The sequence below is a fragment of the Chiloscyllium plagiosum genome, chromosome 13 (assembly GCF_004010195.1).
Source record: "Chiloscyllium plagiosum isolate BGI_BamShark_2017 chromosome 13, ASM401019v2, whole genome shotgun sequence".
NCBI classification, from domain to species: Eukaryota; Metazoa; Chordata; class Chondrichthyes; order Orectolobiformes; family Hemiscylliidae; genus Chiloscyllium; species Chiloscyllium plagiosum.
In genome coordinates this window covers 77,252,229-77,276,711 of record NC_057722.1, presented here as the reverse complement: position 1 = coordinate 77,276,711, position 24,483 = coordinate 77,252,229, and the positions used below count along the sequence as shown (strand labels likewise).

Genomic DNA, 24,483 nt, shown 5'->3' with positions numbered 1-24,483 from the left:
GTTGTTGGGGCTGCACCCATCCAGGCGAGTGGGGAGTATTCCATCACACTCCTGAGTTATGTCTTGTAGATGGTGGACAGGCTTTGGGAAGACAGAAGGCATACTTGTGGCTGCAGGATTAAGATCTATTGTTGATTCTCCCAGTGGGCTGTGCCTGTTCATCCATGGTTATTTATTACTCAATGCATATTCAATGCAGTGAGAGTTTCTCCTGTGCTGTAGCAGGGAGAAGCCATGGGTCCTCACCTTTAGTGGGCACAGCCTAAGAGCGGGAATCATAGAATCCCTACAGTGTGGAAACAGGCCCTTCTGCCCAAAAAATCCACACTGGCCCTCCAAACAGTAACCCACCCCAGAGCCATTCCCTTACCCTATTGTCCTATATTTACTCCTGACCAATGCACCTAACCCACACATCCCTGAACATTATGGGCAATTTATCATGGACAGTTCACCCGAACCTTTACATCTTTGGATTGTGGGAGGAAACCGGAATACGCGGAGGAAACCCACGTAGACACAGGGAGAATGTGCAAACTCCACATAGACAGTCACCTGAGGCTGGAATTGAAGAGGACACACAGTTGATAACCTGGTCGGCTGGGGTTTTCTGAGCACCCCAGAGGTCTAACACTATGGGGTGGCCCTTCAGGTTTTGCCAACAGACCCCTCTCCCCCATCCCAACTTCAGCAGCTAGGCATTGGTCACCCATTGGCTCGGAGAAGACCTCAGCCCACCAGCAGCTGAATGACGTGGCTGTGGTGGGGTAAGGCTGTGGGTAGTAGCCGTTGTTGTCCAGCACAGTCCGGAGAATTGGAAGTGATGGAAAGAGACTTCGAGGTGGCGGAGGGTGTAGAGTGGGTTTGTGTAGAGATTGCAGAGAGGAATCAGTACTGGGGGAGGTGTTGGGGCTAGATAATGGAGATGTAGGTTGTTTGTTGGGCAGGTGGGAAGGCAGAATTCAGGGCAAAAGTGAGGAGTGCAGATGCTGGAGATCAGAGTCTAGATTAGAGTGATGCTGGAAAAGCACAGCAGGTCAGGCAGCATCTGAGGAGCAGGAAAATCAATGTTTCGGCTTCCTCATTCCTGATGAAGGGCTTTTGCCCGAAACGTCGATTTTCCTGCTCCTCAGATGCTGCCTGACCTGCTGTGCTTTTCCAGCACCACTCTAAGCCAGAATTCAGGGATGGGTCAGGTGTTGAGGTCTGGGCTCTGAATGTGAAGGTGTGGGTGGTCGGGGGAATTGTAAGAGGAGGTCACTCACAAGGGAGGGGAGGGGCCTGATCATGGAGAGACAAGTAGGTTAGACTGCACTCCAACTGCAGTACTGGAAAGGTACTTATTCCGTGTTGCAGTTTTTGCCTTCCTGTTAGTTGTTGTATTTTCCGTGGATCAGGAAACAAAGCTGGGGAAAGATCCAGCCTGCAGCCTCAGCAGATTACAAATCTGCCTCCCGGGAGCAGCTTAATTACTCCCGTCTCTGTTCAAACTGCGAGTGGGTGGGATTGAAACCGACTCGATTTGAGGTTTAGATTTGAACTTTGTTGCATTCCACCTGAGCCAGGCCCACCGATATCTGAAGCTGTGTGTAGATTTTGCCAGGATTTTCAATTTGTCTTCTTTGATGTTGGAACAACTGAGTGTTCAACAGCATATCGCTGCTTTGGATAACATCTGCCTTCTTTATGACTGCTACAACAGTTCTGCTTGATCCAGCATGCTTTGCAAATAAACATTGTAGGGACCAAAACTGCTGCACACAATAATACAGACATCATTAAGAACCTTTGCTGAAAACAAAAAATGCTGGAGATCACAGTGGGTCAGGCAGCATTCATGGAGAGAAAGCAAGCTAACATTTTGTTAACTTACTCTCTCTTCATGGATGTTGCCTGACTAGCTGCGATCTCCAGCACGTTTTGTTTTCAGGACAGATTCCAGCGTCTGCAGTAATTTGCTCCGGCATTAGAAACCTTTGCCTGGTTCTGCAGATTCAGTTTAATCTGAAGTCTAACCTCGTCCCTTTGCTGGTTAATGGAAACTTGAATGACAAAGGAACCCTGTCTCATCAACGTGGAGACCGTTACGTTGCATGTTCACATCATTGGGAATCTGTGGAGGAAGTGAGGGCTGCAGATGCTGGAGATCAGAGCTGAAAATGTGTTGCTGGAAAAGCGCAGCAGGTCAGGCAGCATCCAAGGAACAGGAGAATCAACGTTTCGGGCATGAGCCCTTCTTCAGGAATGGGCAGGGCTCATGCCCGAAACGTCGATTCTCCTGCTCCTTGGATGCTGCCTGACCTGCTGCGCTTTTCTAGCAACACATTTTCAGAATTGGAATCTGTGGCCTAGTATTAGCTTTTATGGTTGCCCCTTCTTCCAGATTTGGATAGTTGTACAGAACATGCCTTTCGGAACCAAATGTTTTCATGCCAAATTACACGGTCTAACTAACAATTCGTTTCATACTACATGTTACCATAGGAAACTTCAGCATGAGTGAATATAACACAGGGTCAAACAGGATATCAATTTACTTTCTAGTTGAAGCCTCATTTCCGGCTTAGTTCCCTTGCACTCACTCACTGATACTGGAGATGACCAGGCCGAAGCCAATCATCAAAACACAATGGGACAGATGCCAGGAAATAACTGATGCTTTGGCATTCCCCACTTGCAAGAAACGATAATGACAATGGTAGGTAGTCTAATAAAACTATTCATTTCAAAATTTAATCATAAGGTTTATAATTCAAATTGTCACATCCAGAAGAAGTTAATAAGAAGAAGCTTACCTGGTACGCCTGAGGGCTGGTCAGTAGCTTAGCAATGGGACCACACCATGCTGGCAACGTTGTTGTGAGCGGTGGACCAGAATGTGTCAACGCTGGTTTTAAGTATCTTGTGGCTTTGTTAAGGAAGGACTGTGCAACTTCTGTTTTGAATCTAACAACACTTGTATTATAAAGGAGGCACTGACAAGCATCACCAGTATATGTTATAGCTCAGCTGGATGCTGTGTGATGCAGTCGCAAAGTGTGGCGCTGGAAAAGCACGGCAGGTCAAGCAGCAGCTAAGGAGCAGGAGAGTCGACATTTCGGGCATAAGCTCTTCATCAGGAATATTTTGCCCGAAACGTCGACTCTCCTGCTTCTCAGATGCTGCCTGACCTGCTGTGCTTTTCCAGCGCCCCACGTTTCGACTGTAACTCTCCAGCATCTGCAGCCCTCACTTTCTCCTGCAGTGACGCAGAGTGACACCGACAATGTGAGCGAAGTTACCATGAAGGACTCTCCTTCTCAACCCTTCCTCTCGTCTGAGGTGTGGTGACCCTCAGGTTAAACCATCAGCAGTCTGACGAGAGAGTGGGACTGGTGACTTTACCTTATACATTACATTATGGAAAAGCAAAGGTGCACTTTGGAGATTGAAACACACCCAGTTTACGTGACACAAAAAATCCCTGCGATATTCAGAAATGGTGTGGAGCTGCAGTTGGCTGCTTTTTCTGGGGATACAGGAATAAACTTCACATTACTAGACAAAGGCCCACAGTCTGAAAAACACTGGAGGGTGTGGAGCTGACTGGGATCTTGCCCAAAGGCTGAAGGCGGCATGGTGGCTCAGTGGTTAGCACTGCTGCCTCACAGCATCAGGGATCTGGGTTCGATTCCAGCCTCAGGCAACTGACTGTGTGGAGTTTGCACATTCTCTCCATGTCAGCGTGGGTTTCCTCCAGGTGCTCCGGTTTCCTCCCACAGTCCAGAGATGTGCCGGTCAGGTGAAGTGACCATGCTAAATTGCCCATAGTGTTAGGTGCATTAGTCAGAGGGAAATGGGTCTGGGTGGGTTACTCCTCAGAGGGGTGGTGTGGACTTGTTGGGCCGAAGGACCTGTTTCCACACTGTAGGGAATCTAATCTAGAAACCAGCAAGTGCCCTGTATCCCCTTTGTTCAACAAGTGCTGCCAAATCAAGTGTCACTTTGGCACTGACCTGGACAGCATCAGAATTTCCTTCGATCTGAGGGGTGGAGCGGGAAGACTGTGGCTGAGGATTCTTCTTGCAGACTTCATCAGGATATTTTGTAATTTTTAGTATTTGCCCTGAGTGCAGTTGCAAAAACCCATGAATTTTAATCCATTCTGTCAGATGTGTATAAGAAGTTAGAATGCTATATTTTGTGCAGAAAGGTCTGTATAAACATAGAGGTACACAAGGTTTGTGAAGGTTTGTAGCTCAGGTTGAGGTTTAGAGTGTAGGTTTGCTCACTGAGCTGTAGATTTGATATCCAGACGTTTCATTACCTGGCTAGGTAACATCATCAGTGGCGACCTCCAAGTGAAGCGAAGCTGTTGTCTCCTGCTTTCTATTTATATGTTTGTCCTGGATGGGGTTCCTGGGGTTTGTGGTGATGTCATTTCCTGTTGATAGATGGTATCTAGATCTATGCGTTTGTTTATGGCGTTGTGGTTGGAGTGCCAGGCCTCTAGGAATTCTCTGGCAGGTCTTTGCTTAGCCTGTCCCAGGATCGATGTGTTGTCCCAGTCGAAATGGTGGTTTTTTTTTCATCCGCGTGTAGGGCTACGAGATGTACACACAGGTTGTTATAGGAAATCTGATTCGCTTCAATACAAGATTAATAGCCAAAGCTATGCCATCAGATTGTGTACAGTTGTTCTCGTTCACCTGTTCTTACTTCAAGTCCATTAGAGATAGGAGAAGTAGGCTATTCCGTCCATCACGTTTACACCACCTTTCAACGAGAACATGGCTGACCTGATAATATTCAGTTGAGAGTGTGTTGCTGGAAAAGCACAGCAGGTCAGGCAGCATCTGAGGAGCAGGAGCATCGACATCTCGGGGAAAGGCCCACTCCACTTGCCTGCCTTTCCCCAAAAACCCTTCATTCCATTATTTATTAAAAATCTCTCTCTCAGCCATGAATATGTTTAATGAACCACTTCAATAGCTGTCTGCTGTAAAACAAAATCCACAGTTTCATTCCCCTCTGAGAGAAGAAACTCCTCCTCATCTCAACGCACAGTCCTGTACACTGAGGTGATGCTCTCTGGTCCGAGACTCTCCCACACGGGAAAACAACTGCTCCACATCTAACCTGTCAAGTTCCCTAAGAATATTGTACATTTCAATAAGGTCGCCTCTCATTCTTCCAAACTCCAATGAGTCCAGGCCCAACCTACTCAACCTCTCCAGACAAAACAATCCCTCCATTTCTGGTATCACCAATGTATCTATCCAAACACTGTATGACATGGAACATTTGACAACCTTCTGCTGATTTAGGACTCTCATTATGGAGTTTGAGGTTTGCCAGAAGTTATATTACTGTAATCACAGGATTCTAGCCAGTGATAGAGCAGAAATAAATGAATGGTAGTGGAGGATTCAGTCAAATGAACTCTAATTGGGCCTCAATTCTGCTGCGTTTTTGGTCAGAAGTCGTTTAATCATTTGCAAATACCAGCACAGACTCAAAAGTATCATGAAATTGAATCATTCATAACACTTATTACAGACAGTGTAATGCAGCTTGTACATTGCAAACAGAATGTAATTGGGATCAACTGTGCCTCTGGTTAAAGCATTTGTGTAGGGTTTAATCTAAACACAAAATTGTTTGCAAGTGCAAATTTATGAACATCTGATTTATAGACACGCATACCTACGAATGAGGTCTCCTATTAATATTAATTTTAATGATCTGACATGCAAATGTTTGCTTGTCCTTACAAACGGATATTTGATACTATATTGTATTGTGTTCTGCCTTGAATACAAATCAACTTACAAATGTACTCAGGATTGGAACCCAATCAGAGCCCCCATGGGCTCGCCTGTGCAAGAGAAGTGACGAGACTAGAAACATTGATGGCCAGTTTTACTTGGTCAAGACAACTGTTGAAAAATTTTTTTTCCCCCTTTAGAGTTGTTCCACTTTCTGAAAATTGAATGTATGGCTCTGATCTAAGAATCAAATCCTGTCTGCACTGTGCTAGCTCTACAGGCTCATAGTCCCTTGAAAAGAGAGTCGAAGGTGGATAGGATTGGTACGCTTTCCTTTATTGGTCAGTGCATTAAGTATAGTCTCTATGACTAATAAGAGAAAATAACTGTTAGTCTCCTGTTTCCTACTGAGATATGGATACCCTCTGACATCCTTGGACCCTCTGGTACAATTCATAGAGTCATAGAGTCACAAAGATGTACAGCACGGAAACAGACCCATTGGTCCAACTCGTCCATGCCAAGCCAGAAATCCTAAATTAATTTAGTCCCATTTGTCAGCACTTCACCCATATCCCTCTAAACCCTTCCTATTCATCTACCCATCCAGATGTCATTTAAATGCTGTAATTGTACCAACCTCCATCAATTCCTCTGGCAGCTCATTCCATACACGCACCACGCTCTGTGTGAAAAGGTTGCCCCTTAGGTCCTTTTTATATCTTTCCCCTCTCACCCTAAACCTATGCCCTCTAGTTCTGGACTCTCCCAGCCCAGGGAAAAGATCTTGTCTATTCACCTTATCCATGTCCTTCATATTTTTGTAAACCTCTATAAGGTCACCCCTCAGCCTCCGACCCTCCAGGGAAAACAGCCCCAGCCTGTTCAGCCTCTCCCTGTAGCTCAAACCCACCAACCCTGGCAACATCCTTGTAAATCTTTTCTGAACCCTTTCAAGTTTCACAACATCCTTCTGATAGAAAGGAACCCAGAATTGCACACAATATTCCAAAAGTGGCCTAACTAATGAATAATACAGCAGGATATAGATCAGTTGGAGAGCTGGGTAGAGAAATGGCAGATGGAGTTTAATCCAAATTAGAGTGAGGTGATGGGAGGTCAAGAGCAAGAGGTAAGCATACAGTAAATGGCATAGGAACATTGATGTGCAGAGGATCTTGGGCTGCAAGTCCATAGCTCCCTGAAAGAGGCAAAACAAGTGGCTAAGGTGGTAAAGAAGGCATACAGATACTTGCCTTCATTAGATGGGACATTGAGAATAATGTTGCTGCAGCTGTTTTAAAATTTTTAGTTTGGTCACATTTGGAGTATTGTGTGCAGTTCTGGTTGCTGCACTATTGGAAGGCTTTGGAGAGGGTGCATGAGAGGTTTACTAGGATGCTGCTTGGGTTCGAGAGTTGGACAAACTTAGATTGTTTTTGCTAGAGCATCCGAAGCTGAGGGCTGACCTGATAGAAGTGTATAAAATGATGAGAGGCATGGACAGGGAGAATAGACCCAAGAGTGGAAATGTCAAATACTAGGAGGCATATGTGAGAGCGGGAAAATTTAAGGGAAATATAGGAGGCAAGTTTTTTTTTAAACACAGAGGGTGCTAGGTGCCTGGAAGACAGTGTCAGGAGAGGAGGAAGGAGTAGATACCATAACAACATTTAAGAGGCATTTAGACAGACCCATGAATAGGCAGGGGAATGGAGGGAAGTGGACTATGTGCAGGCAGATGGGATTAGTTTAGAGTGGCATCATGGTTGACACAGACATTGTGGGCCGAAGGGTCTGTTCCTATGCTGTATTGTTTTATGTTCTAAGGACTTAATGGATGAGCTGTGTGTGGAATATACTGTTTTGTAGAAAACCTATTATGGTGGAAGCTCCTTATTCCTTCGTGTGGCCCCTGTGTGAAACTGTCATTATCTCTTCAGGGAGAGATGGACTTTACTCAGCTAAGGGAGAACAGGAGGTAACGGGGAGAGGCCTTAGTGCCTGCCTGTGGACCTGTTGGTTGGAGTAACAAGCTGACTGGAGTTTAATGCCTCTTTTTCATTTTGTACGTGTGTGTGTGTGCGTGCGAAACAAGTGGAATCTGGGCCTGTCAGTTCAGGGAGGGTCAGAAACCTGTCCGCGTTTTGTGCTGAGTTGTTAGAAGTTGTGCCTGAAGGCAGGGGAAAGAGGGACAAAGCATTCCTGAGGCAGGAGGGGTGAAGGGAAGAGATGGGGTTAGTAACTGTGCTGATTTTTAAAAGAAGCAGCTTTGCCCATTTGTGGTTTGAAATTACGATCATTTTAGGTCAGGGGACCATGGTTTTAACCACCACCACCACCAACGTTCCACTGACGGACAGAGTTAAAATTGTCCTCTTACTTTCAGGAGGATTTACACTTAAAACTTTGATCGGTAGCTTGGTCAGCTGACTCAGTTGTCCCCAGAGATGGAGCTGAAGCACCTTGGCAGGTATGTCAATAAAACACGGATTCAACATTTGCTGGAGCATTGGCCAATAAAGACATTTGGCCATAAAAGAAATTTATACAGTGCAATTGTCCGGGAATCATTAAAAAATGTGCCTCGGAGGAGCAAACAGAATTTAATTTCAAAGGAAATGAAATGCTTTCTAGGACATGGTTACACTGCACAGCTTTAAGATTCACTGATAGTTCCACTTCACTCACGAGTGTGTAGCTCCCCAACAGTTATTTAAAGCTAGTCAGAAAAACTGGGGCCATTTTATTTTTTAAAAATCTCAAGCTAATAACTGAGAACTTCTTCCAAAAATGTTGTTTTGCAATGTTTGTGGAGTTGAGAAGCTGAAGGTCACAGAGTGATTATCTCCTTAAAGGGCTCTCATACATTCTGCTAAGCATCACATTTCCAGTTGTGTACATGGGAAGCCACTGACACGAAACGTGTATTATAATTTGCTTATTAGTTATAATGGCAGAGACAGAAGAATTAGGTGAAGCTTGCACATTCCATTTTCATTTATTCATTCTATTTCAGATAAAGCTGAAATACAACTGAACAAGAGGCCGCAGGAATGTTTCACAGGGAAGGCTTATAAAAATGCATTTTTCACAATTATGAATAAGAAAGTAAGTTTAGCACAAACTCATAAAGCCAGTGCTCCAAGCAGATAGCTATGCTGCCAAGTAATGTGACTTGGAGAATCGACAAAGATACAGAGCTATTTATAATGCTGATTTATTTGTTCTTATCACCCTCACTGACTTTTTAAGATTGTGCATTATCTCGAGAATCTCAACAGTGCAGAAGCATGACCCACTCTCACTAGTATCCTTACATACAGATGAGGAAGGACACCACTTCAACTGGGACAACACATTCATCCTAGGACAAGCCAAACAGGGACACACACGAGAACTCCTAGAAGGATGGCATTCCAGCTGGAACTCTATCAACAAACACATTGACTTGGACCCCATTGACCACCCTCTGAGAAAAAGAACAGGAAATGACATCACCACAGGAAATCACATCACCAACCCAAGGAAACCTAAACACATGAATAGAAAGTGGGTCACTAACACCAGTGCTTCACTGGATGCTCACTGATGTTACCTAGTATGGTGACAAAATGTCTGAAAGTGAACTTTCCAGCTCAGCGAGCAAACTTACATCCAGAACCTCAACCTGAGCTACAAATCTTTTCAAAACTTGCTAGTGTAGATGCAAGCCAATCAGCCTATCGAGTCTGCACCGACCATCCAAGGAGCAACCCACCAAGACCCAACCCCTCTACCTTACCCCATGGTCAATCCGTCTAGCCCACGCATCCCTGGACACTATGGGCAATTCAGCCTGGCCATTCCAGTTAACCTGCACATCTTTGAACTTTGGGAGGAAACCCACATAGTCACAGGGAGAATGTGCAAACTCCACACAGACAGTGGAAGGTAGAATTGAACCCAGGTCCCTGGCTCTATGAGGCAGCAGAGCTAACCACTGAGCCACTGTGCTGCTCTCTAATCCAATCATTCCACACAATCCTGAATTCTAATCTGACTAGATGAAAGAATTTGCATCAGCTTCCACCTGCCTGATAAAGTGTAGCTCACTTCATGTACTGTCTCCTTTTTTAAAAAATAATGTGACATTTCTGAAATTCAGTGGAGCTTTAACCAGATGTTCTAGCATAAGTTTGGTGGAGAAATCTATATGTATGGCTAAATGTGCCCATTCTGCCATTTTATGAAAGGTTTTCCACCTGTTTCTGGGAAAGATTGGGATTGTTCTGTTGCTACGTCAACATTGTAAGAATTACCATTCACTGGAAACTGAACCGGATTCACTTGGTTACAAGAGCAGCTCAGTAGCTCGGAATCCTGCACCGGATAACAGATCTCCTGACTCCTCAAAGCCTGTCCACCATCTACATGCATAAATCAGGAGTGTGATGGAATATTCCCTACTTGCCTGGATGAATGCAGCAGCTCCAACAACACTCAAGAAACATGATACCATCCAGGACAAAGCAACCCGCTTGATTGGTGCACGGTCAGTGAGGCCCATTTATTGGGGGGGGGGGGGGAGCAGTAACACTGTTATTAGAGGGAATGGTCAACTAAAATATCCTAATAGTGCCATGGAACACCGTACTAACACAAATCAACACTTCTGAAGAGTTGTCACTGGATTTGAAATGTTAACTCTGATTTCTCCAAGCAGATTCTGCCAGACCTGCTGAGTTTCTCCAGTAATTTCTGATTTTGTTACAAGTCAACATGCACACCAGAGGAGAGGACATTGTCAATTTGGGAAGGAAAAAAACAGGAATATTTTTTCAGCAATGCAAACTCGATGTTTAAGAAGTCAAGAGATTAGCCAAACCTTGTTTGAATTGCTATTTGAAAAGATCTACCCCTAGAACTCACTCATAACAGCAAACTCCTTATCCAGAGAGAGAGAAGACAGTGAGGGATAAACTACTACAAGGGCTAGTTGAGGTAAACTAGTGTAGGCATGATCAGCTGAATGGCCTGCTTCTGCATTGTGACAGTTCTGTGATTTGGTGAAACAGTATAGGCACAGTTAAGGAAAAGATGCCAAATCACAAGGGGCATAGATAAGGTGGATAGCAGACAGCTTTTCCCCACTGTAGGGGTGTCTAAAACTAGAGGACATAGGTTTAAGGTGAGAGGAGAGAGATACAAAAGATTCCAGATGGGCAATTTTTCCACTCAGGGGGTGGGGAGTGTCTGGAAGGGGCTCCCAGATGTAGTGGAGGATGTGAGTACAATTTTGTCATTTAAGAAATGTTTCGACAGGTACATGGATGGGATTGGTATGTAGGGATATGGACCAAATGCAGGCAAATGGGACTAGATTAAATTGTGAAAACTGGATGGCATGGCTAAGTAGGGCCGAAGGACCTGTTTACATGCTGTAGAGCTCCATAACTCTACAAATAAATACATGAAGTAGAAATGAATGGAAAGTTATTTTGATGGAGTTAGATGACAAGGGGAAGCAAGAGATTGAGGTGAAGGAGAAACACTGGTTGGGTCAAATGATTGAATTTGTGCTGCAAATTTTATGTAAACTGAAATGCACATCTATTTTACAGAGCAAGTCTTCTCAGGCATGTTAAACACTTCAGCACTATTTCTCAATTATTCATGTAATCAAGTTGACTCTGAAAGGCAGCCTCAGTAACTTACAACAAAAATTTACTTTGCAAGAATTTTCTGAGTTAAATGCTGAAGTTAACCCACTAAAGGACAGATTTATTAACAAATTGTTTTGAATCTACCAAGAAAGCTGATGGCATGGAGGGGGAGTGAGCATACCGAAATGAACATGCTCATTTTTCACTAGTTGTCCAGAACCTAGCAGATTTCAGCACAGTGATCAAACTTCCTTTCATTTAATGCCATCTTTCTAATTCATCGCACCCTTAATCTTTTCACATTTTACAGAATCACAGAATTGTTGCAGCCCAGGAGGTGGCCATTGTGCTTGTTCCATTACCTGCTGCTAATCTCCTGCATCTCCTCCATATCTCTGCACACTACTTCCTTCCAAATAATCATTTAATTGTTTAATATATGGAAAAAAAATCACAATCAGAAATAGGTTTTGCGATACCGAGGATGTAAAGGTGGGAGATGAAACACAAGGCTGATGAGCTTGGGGAGAAACATCTCGTTAAGCAACCTATAATTCCCTGAGCTGCAAAGACTTCCTGAAATTTAATGATAAGGTCCAAACAAGTAATCTATTTGCAGTTTATTTCAAGAATTACAGACTGCTGCAACATGACGTTGCAAAATATAAACTTCACAGGAAGTAGGAAATTGCCTCATTTATGAAAAAAACAATCAAAGTAACAATATAACACTGTGCAGCTCAGTAAGAAAATCCCTATAATCTCTGGGCAGTAGAGTCAGTCAATTATCCACCCAGTTTTGTAATCACTTGTAACACTGGTCAAAGGGAAGTTTCCAAAAATGACCATATTGATTGTTTTTTAAAGTTTGCTCATGCGGATGGGCGTCGCTGGCTGGACCAGCACGCATTGCCTCTTCCTAGTTGCCCTTAAGAAGGGGATGGGAGCTGCCTTCTTGAACTGCTGTAATCCACCTGCTGTAGGTTGACCCACAATTTCTTCAGCCAGGGGGTAGTTCATCTGTAGAACTTGTTGCTGCAGAGGGTTGTGGAGGCCAAGTCACTGAATGTACTTGAGACAGAGGTGGGTAAGTTCATGATTGGTAAGAGGATCAAGAGTTATCCAAGAAGGTAGGAGAATGGGGTAGAGAAATACATCAGCTGTGATCAAATGGTGGAGCAGGTGCAATGGGCCAAATGGCCTCATTCTGCTGCTATATCTAATGGTCTTTTGGAGGGAATTCCATATTTAAGAGATGCATAGAAATGGACAGATAAATGACTACCATTTCACTTTCCCCTATCTGCTCCCTGACCTAAGAAGACAAACACTGAGCAAAGGGCTTCCAAGTCTCCAGCAGTGCCATTTTGGAAGTAGGTGCTCGCTCTATGCAAGGCAAGTCAAAATTGACCGTTCTGCTGAGACATGTCAGAAGTTGGATTGAGGCTTGGCAAGAATATTAAAGCCTGAAGAAAAGGGAATGTTTCCTCCATTAGACCTGATGGTCCTAGATTTGCCATTAGCAGCAGGCCATTCAGCTCTCTTCAGTCCTTATTCATATCCATCAAGGTTAATTGACCATCAATAAGATCAATTGATGGTTTAAAGAATATTTTACGAAACGAAATCCTATAGCTAATTAACCATTAAAAGAAAACTAATGTCCCCATAGGCCTACCACACAAGAGACTGCTGACTCAATAAAGAGTGACGGATGACTAGTTTTAACCTGACAGTCACCATACCTCGGGTGAGGGAGAGGTTGAGAAGGAGAATCCTGCATGGGAAACTCAGCTGGTGCAGGAATTGAACCCATGATGTTGGCACCACTCTGCATCACAAACCAGCTGCCCACCAGTTGACCCGTACAAATGAAATACCAAAACAGGCAAGTAGGCTGACATATGGCAAAATCAGATTTTGTAATTTTATTCATACTGATTTCAATAAATGCATTTAATGAGGCAAAAACTGAAATAAAATCAACATCTCATGGCTATATTGAGAAATAAATTTCTAAGTTAAAATAAAATTAATGAATTGTGCCATTCAGTAAAAAATATTTGACTGACTGTTAAAGTTAATGAGTTGTCTTTAAATGTAAAATTGAGATCTGTGTTTAAATGAACCTTAATTTTACTTAAGATGGAATGAGACACACAGTCTCCAGCCCAATAGGGTGGCAGTATGTTTAATTTGTAAAATCCTACATTGCAGCATGACACACACAAACATTGCACTGACCTCAGCTCGAGTCTGAGCCAAGCCTGGCACTTCCTCTAACCTACCCCAATAAAAGACAGGCAAAAACAGAAGAAAGTTCTTTATTAACCTAGGATTCTGAAACCATTGATGAAGACGAAAGAATGTGACCTATTAAAGACCAAAAAGGTATCCTTCTAAATTCTACTGAATACGGACTCAGTTGAACCCACCTCTCCTCACACAATACTCCTGCCATCCCTGGTATCAGCCCAGTGAATCCCTGCTGCACTCTGTCAATGGAAGCATATCCTTTCTTAGGAAGGGAGACCAAACCTGTGTGCAATACTCCAGATGTCTCACGAAAGGCCAGTTTGACTGCAATGAGGCAACTCTATTCCTGAACTCAAATCCTCCTGCAATGAAGGCTAATATTCAGGGTGGCATGGTGGCTTAGTGGTTGGCACTGCTGCCTCACAGCGCCAAAGACCCTGGATTGATTCCAGCCTTGGGCGACATTATGTGTGGAGTTTACACCTTCTCCCCATGTCCGCGTGGGTTTCCTTCGGGTATTCCAGTTTCCTCCCACAGATAAATGACAGTCCAAAGACGTGCAAGTTAGGTGGATTGGCCATGTTAAATTGCCTATAGTGTCCAGAGATGTGTAGGCTAGGTGGATTAGCCATGATACATTTGGGGTTACAGGTTTAGGATTGTGGGGGGTGGGGCAGTCTGAATGGGATGTTCTTGGTACGGTTGGTGCAGACTTGATGGGCCAAATGGCCTCTTTCAATACTATATAAATTCTATGAATATACCATTTGCCTTTCTAACTGGTTGCAAGGGTGAGTCGACAGAAAACTTTTACACTGTTTTCTCTCCATTGATGAAGCCATACCTGCTGAGTTTCCTCCAGCAAATTTTGATTTTGTTTCAGATCTTCAAAATCCACAGTTTTTTGTTTTATTTGTTTGCTGCATCTGCCTGGTTATTTTCATTGATGGGTATACAAGGACATCCGGACTTCCCAATGTGAAACCTTTCGCTTATTTTGTGTGGAATACACCCACTCCCCATACAGATGCACTTACCTGTGGCCGTAACATGTTAATTACAAGGCAATGGAAAGGAGGATTGGACTGGATAACTCTGGCAAACACAGAACTTTCTATGCTACCTTTCAGTTACAGACAGCATATGATAGAATCCCTACAATGTGGAAGCAGGCCATTCAGCCTGTCGAGTCCAGACCATCCCTCTGAAGAGAATTCCACCCAGACCCAACCCACCTCCTCTATCCCTGCATTTCCCCCCCAGCCTGCACATCCCTGGATATTACCAGCAATTTGATATTGCCGATCCAACTAACCTGCATATCTTTAGACTGTGGGAGGAAACCGGAGCACCCGAAGGAAACCCCTATCCCTGCATTTCCCCCCCAGCCTGCACATCCCTGGATATTACCAGCAATTTGATATTGCCGATCCAACTAACCTGCACATCTTTAGACTGTGGGAGGAAACTGGAGCACCCGAAGGAAACCCACACAGACACGGGGAGAATGTACAAACTCCACACACAGTCGCCTGAGGGTGGGATTGAACCGAGGTCTCTGGCACTGTAGAGTAGCAGTACTCACTTCTGAACCACCATACCATGCATATAGCTACAGGCTGAGTAGAAAGTATTGAAAACCAAAGAACTACAGTTTTAAGAAAAAATCAAATTTCTCAAGAGCACCATTCTTCTTTAGAAAATAAGAAACAGGAAATTACTACATTGTTTAGAAAACAATTGTGAGACTCCAGCAGAATTTCTACCTGCTGCGAAATTTAATCTGTGTGGAAATCTACTTCAGCCTGAATTTCTGTCAGCCTTTTGAATAGAGCTCACCAACTTCATACAATGTGAAAATCAGCTCCATTGATTCACAAAGTGACAAAAGGATGTGCCAGTTTTTTCAGAGGCAGGTGAAATGAAATTGCTAACATTGTGCAAGTCAGCTGTGCTACGAAGGGAAAAAGAGTGGTCTTTGGGATAGTTAATGTGTGGAGTCACAGAGCACTGAAGAGGCCCTTCAGCCCATTGAGGCCATATTGACATACCTATCTCTCCGCACTTGGTCCATAGCCTTGAATGTTATGACATTTCAAGTGCTCATCCACATACCTTTTATAGATCGTGAGGTTTCCTGCCTCTGCTACTCTCCCAGGTAGTGCATTCCAGATTCCCAAATACCCTCTTGATTGGCCCGTTGGGCCCCTATTCTTCCATTGTTATCCTCTTCTCCGGGTCAACTCTGCCTTTCAGAGAGTCAGGTGAGTGGCCAGCGAGAGTGCATGGCAGAGCATGTAAACAGTGGTCGTTCCAGTGTTAAACTGGTAGAATTTTATGCCTTCTCCACAACTTGATGTTGTGGAGATTGTCTGACAGCACAAGGTGCTTGAGAGATTGAAAGTTGCTGTGGGGTGATAGGGATAGAAAGATGGAAGTCACTGCCTAATGTGCTCAGTCTAATATGATTCAAGTGTACAAATGAGATTGCCAAGGGGCAGCATGTAGATGTTGGGAACTAAGGAAGTAGAGGGAATGGTCTTCGATCATCCTCAGCATTCTGAAGTATCATGTGGAATAAACACTGGGGTTAAAATGAAGGTAGCTGTGATATTTAACGAGGTTGACCCAATTCCAGTAATGGGTAAACTCAGACGAAGAGAACAGGGACAGGGACAAGCAAGCTGAATGGGACGAGAGGTGGGTGGTGATTGGAGGGAATGAGAGTGTGTCAAAGGAAGAGGTGGGAGTTCAGTTGGGGAAACACAGCAATGACTGAGAGCTTTAGGGTGAACACATGTTTTCACTAGGGCATAGGATGTTGAGGGGTGACCTTATCGACTGAGTTTCTTGAAGAATTAACAGAGAATTGATGAGGGCAGAATGGTGGATGTGATCTGTATGGACTTCAATAAGGCGTTTGACAAGGTTACCCAAGGGACACTGGTTAGGAAGGTTAGATCTCATGAAATACAGGGAGAACTAACCATTTGGGTACAGAACTGGCTTGAAGGTAGAAGATAGAGGGTGGTGGTGGAGGGTTGCTTTCCAGACTGGAGGCCTGTGACCAGTGGAGTGCCACAAGGTTTGGTGCTGAGTCCAATACTTTTCGTCATTTATATAAATGATTTGAATGTGAATGTGTGAGGCATAGTTAGTAAATTTGCAGATGACACCAAAATTGGAGGTGCAGTGGACAATGAAGAAGGTTGCCTCAGATTACAACTGAATCTTGGTCAGGTGGGCCAATGGGCTGAGGAGTTGCAGATGGAGCTTAATTTAGATAAATGTGAGGTGCTGCATTTTGGAAAAGCTAATTAGAGCAGGACTTTTACACTTAATGGTAAGGTCCTGGGGAGTGAACAAAGAGACCTTAGAGTGCAGGTTCATAGCTCTTTGAAAATGGAGTCACAGATAGGATAATGAAGGAGGTGTTTGGTATGCTTTCCTTTATTGGTCAGTGTATTGAGTATTGGAGTTGGGAGGTCATGTTGCGGTGATACAGGACGTTGGTTAGACCACTGTTGGAAACTGAGTGCAATTCTGGTCTCCCTTCTATCAGAAAGATGTGCGAAACTTGAAAGAGTTCAGAAAAGATTGAAAAGGATGTTGCCAGGGTTGGAGGGTTTGAGCTATAGGGAGAGGCTGAATAGGCTGGGGCTGTTTTCTCTGGAGCATTGGAGGCTGAGGGGTGACCTTATAGAAGTTTATAAAATCATGAGAGGCATGGATAGGATAAATAGGCAAAGTCTTTTCACTGCTGTGGGGGAGTCCAGAACGAGAGGGCATAGGACATAGAACATAGAACATTACAGTAGAGTACAGGCCCTTTGGCCCTCAATGTTGCACCGACCTGTGAAAATAAACTGATGCCCATCTAACCCACATCGTTCCATTATTATCCATATGTATGTCCAATGCCCATTTAAATGTCCTTAACATCGGCGAGTCTGCTACTGTTGCAGACAGGCAGTTCCACCCCCCCCCACTACTCTCTGAGAGAAGAAACTACCCCTGATATCTGACCTAAACCTATCACCCCTCAATTTAAAGCTATGTCCCCTCGTGTTAGCTTTCACCATATGAGGAAAAAGGCTCTCCCTGTCCACCCTATCGAACCCTCTGATTATCTTATACGTCTTGTTGAGTCACCTCTCAACCTTCTTCTCTCCAATGAAAACAGTCTCAGTTCCCTCAGCCTTTCCTTGTAAGACCTTCCTTCAATACCGACAACATCCTAGTAAATCTCTTCTGCACCCTTTCCAAAACTTCCACATCCTTCCTATAATGTGGTGACCAGAACTGTACGCAATACTCCAGGTGCGACCTTACCAATGTCTTGTACAGCTAAAGCATGACCTCATGGCTCCGAAATTCATTCCCCCTACCAATAAACGCCAACATACCATATCCCTTCTTGACATCTTTATCAACCTGGGTGGAAGCTTTCAGGGATCTATGCACCTGGACACAGATCTCTCTGTCCATCTACACTGCCAAGAATTTTACCATTAGCCCACTACTCTGCATTCCTTTACTTCTTCCAAAGTGAACTACCTCACACTTTTCTGCATTAAACTGCATTTGCCACTTCTCAGCCCAGCTCTGCATCTTGTCCATGTCCCTCTGTAACCCACAACATCCTGTGACACTATCCACAATTCTTCTTACCTTCGTGTCATCCGCAAATTTACTAGCCCATCCTCCTACGCCCACGTTCAGATCATTTATAAAAATGACCAACAGCTGTGGCCCCAAAACAGATCCTTGTGGCACACCACTGATAACTGAGCTCCAGGATGAAAATTTCCCATCAACCACCACCCTCTGTCTTCTTTCAGCTAGCCAATTTCTGATCCAAACCACTAAATCACCTTCAATCCCAAAACTCTGTATTTTGTGCAATAGCCCACCGTGTGGAACCTTATCAAACACCTTACTGAAGTCCCGATACAACACATCAACCACTTTACCTTCATCCATCTGTTTTGTTGCCTTCTCAAAGAACTCAATAAGGTTAGTGAGGCATGACCTACCCTTCACAAAACAGTGTTGACTATCCCTAATCAAATTCTTCCTTTCCAGATGATTATAAATCCTCTCTCTTATAACTTTTCCGACACCTTATCCACAACTGAAGTAAGGCACACTGGCCTATAATTACCAGGGTTGTCCCGACTCCCCTCCTTAAACAAGGGAACAACATTTGTTATCCTCCAGTCTTCTGGCACTACTCCTGTTGACAATGATGGCAGAAAGATCAAAGCCATAGTTTTTGCAATCACCTCCCTGGCCTCCCAGAGAATCCAAGGATAAATCCCATCTGGCCCAGGGGTCTTATCTATTATCAGATTTTCCAAAATTGCTAAAATCACCTCTTTGTCAACCTCAATCCCATCTAATCTTGGTGCCTGTATCGCCATGTTCTCACTAACATTACCCTTTTCCAGTGTGAATACTGACTAAAAGTATTCGTTAAGCACTTCCCCATGTCCTCAGATTTCACACACAACTTTCCACTGCTATCTTTGGTCCTAATCTTACTCTAGTCATTCTTTTATTCCTGGTATACCTATAGAAGGCCTAAGGGTTTTCTTTGGTCCAATCCGTCAACAGCTTTTCATGTCCCTTCCTGGCTTTTCTTAGCCCTCTCTTTCGATCTTTTCTGGCTAACTTATAACTCTCAAGCCCCCTAACTGAGCCTTCATGCCTCATCCTCTCATAAGTTGCCTTCTTCCTCTTGACAAGAGCTTCAACATCTTTAGTAAACCATGGCTCTCCCTTTCTTGACAACTTCCTCCCTGCCTGATAGGTATATACTGATCAAGGACCCGCAGTAGCTGTTCCTTGAAAAAGCTCGGCATTTCAAGAATATCTATCCCCTGCAGTTTCCTTCTCCATCCTATACATCCTAAATCTTGCCTAATCGCATCATAATTGCCTTTCTCCTAGCTATAACTCTTGCCCTGCCGTACATACCTATCCCTGCTCATTGCTATTGTAAACATAACCGAATTATGGTCACTATTGCCAAAGTGCTCACCTACCTCCAAATCTAACACCTGGCCAGGTTCATTCCCAGTACCAAATCCAATATGGCATCGCCCCTTGTTGGTCTATCTACATACTGTGTTAGAAAACCCTCCCGCACACATTGAACAAAAACTGACCCATCTAAACTACTTGAACTATAGCATTCCCAGTCAATATTGGGAAAGTTAAAGTCCCCTATAACAACTACCCTGTTACTCTCGCTGTTATCGAGAATCAGCTTTGCTATCCTTTTCTCTATATTCCTGGAACAATTTGGTTGCCTATAGAAAACTCCCAACAGGGTGACCTCTCCTTTCCTGTTTCTAAACTCAGCCCAAACTACCTCAGTGGATGAGACATCAAACATTCTCTCAGCTGCTGTGATACTGTCCTTGATTAACAACGCCGCACCACCCCACTTTTACCATCTTGTCTGTTCTTGCTGAAACATCTAAATCCTGGAATCTCCAACAACCATTCCTGTCCCTCCCTCTAGCCATGTCTCTGAAATGGCCACATCATCAAAATCCCAGGTCCCAACACATGCTGCAAGTTCACCCACCATTGGTTAAAGGTGAGAGGGGAAAGATATAAAAGGGAACTAAGGGGCAACCTTTTCACACAGAGGGTGGTGTGTGTTTGGAATAAGCTGCCAGAGGAAGTGGTGGAGACTAGCACAATTATAACATTTAAAACACATCTGGATGGGTATATGAATAGGAAGGGTTTAGAAGGATATGGGCCAAGTGTTGGCAAATGGGACTAGATTAGGTTGGGATATCTGATCAGCTTGGACAAGTTGGACCGAAGGGTCTGTTTCGGTACTGTACATCTCTATGAGGAACATGGATAAGGTGAATAATACGTGTCTATTCCCTTGGGTGGAGGAGATCAAGACTTGGGGGCATATTTTTAAGGAGAAAGATTTTAAAAAGACATGAGGGGAAACGGAGAATGGAATGTGTGTGGAATGAACTTCCAGAGGAAGTGGTGCATGGGGGTACAGCTAAAATGTTTAAATGACATTTGGATTAGTACCCATGAATAGGAAAGGTTTGAAGAGATATGGGCCAAACACAGGCAGGTGGAACTGGTTTAGTTTGAGATTCACAAGACCCTCAACCATCTGTCCTGCAACCCCTCACATTCTAACAAAGGTGAAAGACTGCAGATGCTGGAAACCTGAAACAAACACAGAGAATGCTGGAGAAACTCAGCAGGTCTGGCCGCAGATGTGGAGAGAGAAACAGAGAAATGACTCATCTTCAGAACTCAAGGACAGGTAGCATGGGAGGATGAGGAAGTGCCACCACCCCAGGAGTCATGTATCAGTCAATATAAATGTACTCCTTCGTAAGGAGGTGACTGACAGGAAGGGTTTTGCGGGAAAAATCGTGGAAAGCAAAATGGAATGTCAATGGTTCCACTGTCGGAAGGAATGACGAAACTGAGGGAGGGCAGCAGGATGGAAAGAGATACCAGGTTGATAGGTTCTCTCTTTTAAAATGTGTACTGTGATCCCTAACATATTGCTTTTTTGGAACATTGGTCACGATGTTATTACAAACATGTTATAAAACTATTAGCTGAGAATGCAATGTTCAAATATTTGAGATGAATTTGTAATTGTAAATAATTTACAGTGCAGTGGGTCATGCAAGTGTTTGTGGCTGCTCCAACCTAATATATCACCCTAGTCTCTTCTCCCTCATGAATTTCTCTTCTTTTTCCTTCAGATAGTTTTGCAGAAGGTACATGCAACATGCACTAAAAGCAGTGGAGTTAGGTGATGGGTCAAGATTTTGCTCTACCAGATGGAATTTATGGGTCACCCTCTGTTCTGTCCTCATTTTCGCACTTTTCCCTCCCTTGGGCAGATCTAATGCTGCACACTGAGTAATCACATTTTAGAAGCCGATTGATTTAATTGCTTATTGGATGTAGGTCATTTGTGTACTCCTGTGGTTCTCACATGCTTTGGAAACTTTGCCGACTCTAATTTGGATCCAATCCACAAACAGTTTTCATTCTGGCTTTTGCTATCTGGGAACAAGGTTTTGCATCCTGCAAAGTACTTTAAATAGCTGACAGTTCCAACATTTGTCTGTGGTTGAGACCACTCCAAACATGTGGAATGAGAAACCATTTATCCATATCAGGGAAGTTCCCACTGTCAATCTTTAAACCAATATACTCTAATTATCACAGGTTAAGTGGGAGGCAATGGCTTAGTGATATTATTTATAATCCCTTCAATGTGGAAGCAGGCCATTCAGCCCATCAAGTCCATACTGCCCCTCCAAAGAACATCCCACCCAGACCCAACCCCTTAGCCTATCCCGGGTCCCTGGTTCTGTGAGGCAGCAGTGCTAACCACTGAGCTGTCCCACTATTAATAGACCAAATGCAGACACCCAGGTAATGTTCCGGGATTGAATCCCAACATGGCCGATGATAGAATTTGAATCCAATGAAATCTGGAATTAAGAATTTAGCGATGATATGAAACAGTTTATGATTGTCAGAAAAAACAGTTCACTCATGCCCTTTCAGGAAGGAAACTACCACCTTTACCTGGTCTGACCTACATATAACTCCACACCCACAGCAACGTGGTTGACTCTTAACTGCCCCCTGGGTAATTAGAGATAGGCAATAAATGTTGGTCTGGCCAGTGACTCTCACATGAATACATTTTTTTAAATCATCGATTAATTAAAACTTCAGGGGCTTGAATTTTTCTTTAGAATTATCTACTTAAAGGAGGCATCAAGGTGGGTCATAGAATCCCTACAGTTCAGTGAGAGGCCATTTGGCCCATCAAGTCTGCACCAATGCTCCAAAGAGCATCTCACACCCCTAGACCTATCCCTGTAACCCCACATTTACCATAGCTAACCCACCAAGTCTGCACGTCCCAGGACACTACGGGGAAATCTAGCATGGCCAATCCACCTAACCTGCGCATCTTTGGATTGTGGGAGGAAACCAGAGCACCCGGAAGAAACCCACATAGACACAAGGAGAATGTGCAAACTCCACACAGTTACCTGGGTCCTGTTGCTGGGAGGCTGCAGTGCTAACCATTGAGACACTGTCCTGCCCCAGTTAAAATACTGAAATGTAGAAAACAGGAATAGGAGAAGGTCACCCAGCCCTTCAAACCTGCTCTACTCATCAATATTGTCATGGCTGATCATTTTACTCAACATCCCATTCCTATTTACTCCCCACACCCTTTGATTCGTTTAGCTGTAAGGCCTAAATCTCACTCCTCTGAAAACGAAATTATTAAGGGGCACCTTCTCCTGAATCTCTACCAGAATTTCCTCCCCATCTCACAGCTCAGATGATAGTGTTGGCTCATCTGGAGGGCAAGGCTACTTTCAATGACCAACTTCCCTTTCCTTCCCCACATTAGCTCCAGCTAATGAAGAACAGTCAGATTCGTACAGCATACTAACTATCCCTTGCTCCCACCAGACCACACTGACCACAATCCCAAACTAAACTAGTCCCGCCTGCCTGCGCTTGGCCCATGTCCCTCCAAACATTTCTATACTGGACTCAAAATGTTAATAATGTTTGTTTTTTTTTTCTCTTTTGTAATTCATTCATGGGAAGATGGTATTGCTGGGTGGACCAGATTTTATTGCCCATCTCTAGTTGCCTAATTAAGTGTCAACTACATTGTTGTGGGTCTGGAGTCACATGTAGGCCAGCCCAGGTAAGGATGGCAGAGTTCCTTCCCTATAGGACATTAGTGAGCCAGATGGATTTTTTTCTGAACAATCTACAATGGATTCACTGTATTCATTTTTCTTTTAAATTGAATTCAAATTCCACCATCTGCCATGGCAGGATTTGAATCCCAGTCCCCCCAAAAACATTACTTAGGTCTCTGGATTAATAGTTGAAAAATGTGGTGCTAGAAAAACACAGCAGGCCAGGTAGCATCCGAGGAGCAGGAGAATCAGGAGGGTCCCAATTCAGGAAGAAGGGCCTATGCCCGAAACGTCGATTCTCCTGCTCCTCGGATGCTGCCTGGCCTGCTGTGTTTTTCCAGCACCACATTTTTCAACTCTGGTACTCCAGCATCTGCAGTCCTCACTTTCTCCTCTCTGGGTTAATAGTCTGGGGATAATACAGCTAAGCCATAGCCTCTCTCCACAGATGATGCCAGTCCTGCTGAGTTTCCTCAGTGTTCTCTGTATTTGTTTCAAATTTCCAGCATCTGCAGTATTTTGCTTTTATGCAAGATAAAAACTGGAGAGAGTGTCTCAGAACAGCTGCCAGCAGACTTATCTGACTTTTTACAATGCCTACCGAACATTGTTAAAAACAGAGTCAAAATGTGTGGTGTTGGGAAAGCATAGTAGGAGAAAGTGAGGTCTGCAGATGCTGGAGATCAAAGTTGAAACTTTATTGCTGGAACAGCACAGCAGGTCAGGCAGCATCCAGGGAACAGGAGATTCGACGTTTCGGGCACAGGCCCTTCCTCAGGAATGAGAAAGCATAGTAAGGAAAGCATAGTAGGTCAGGCAACATCCGAGGAGCAGGAATATCGGCGCTTCAGGCATAAGTTCTTCATCAGGAATTGGGGTGGGGGGGGGGGCAAAGGGGGCTGAGAAATAAATCGGAAGGGGTGGAGCTGTGGGGAAGGTAGCTAGGAATGCGATAAGTAGATCAAGGTGATGGTGATAGGTCGGAGAGGAGTGTGGAGCGGATTGGTGGAAAGGAAGAAGGACAGGTAGGACAGTTCAAGAAGGCGGTGCCTTGTTGGGGGATTGAATCTGCGTTAA

At 44.1% G+C, this 24,483-nt stretch overlaps 1 protein-coding gene across 1 annotated transcript in view; it reads right to left on the bottom strand.

Moving 5' to 3' along the window:
- Positions 1–24,483, bottom strand: part of LOC122555670 (sodium/hydrogen exchanger 9-like) — a 451,890-nt gene that overhangs the window by 10,796 nt on the left and 416,611 nt on the right. Inside the window, exon 15 of the mRNA XM_043701665.1 lies at positions 2,796–2,901. Coding sequence (XP_043557600.1) covers positions 2,796–2,901 — 106 coding nt within the window. The remainder of the gene's footprint in view (positions 1–2,795; positions 2,902–24,483) is intronic.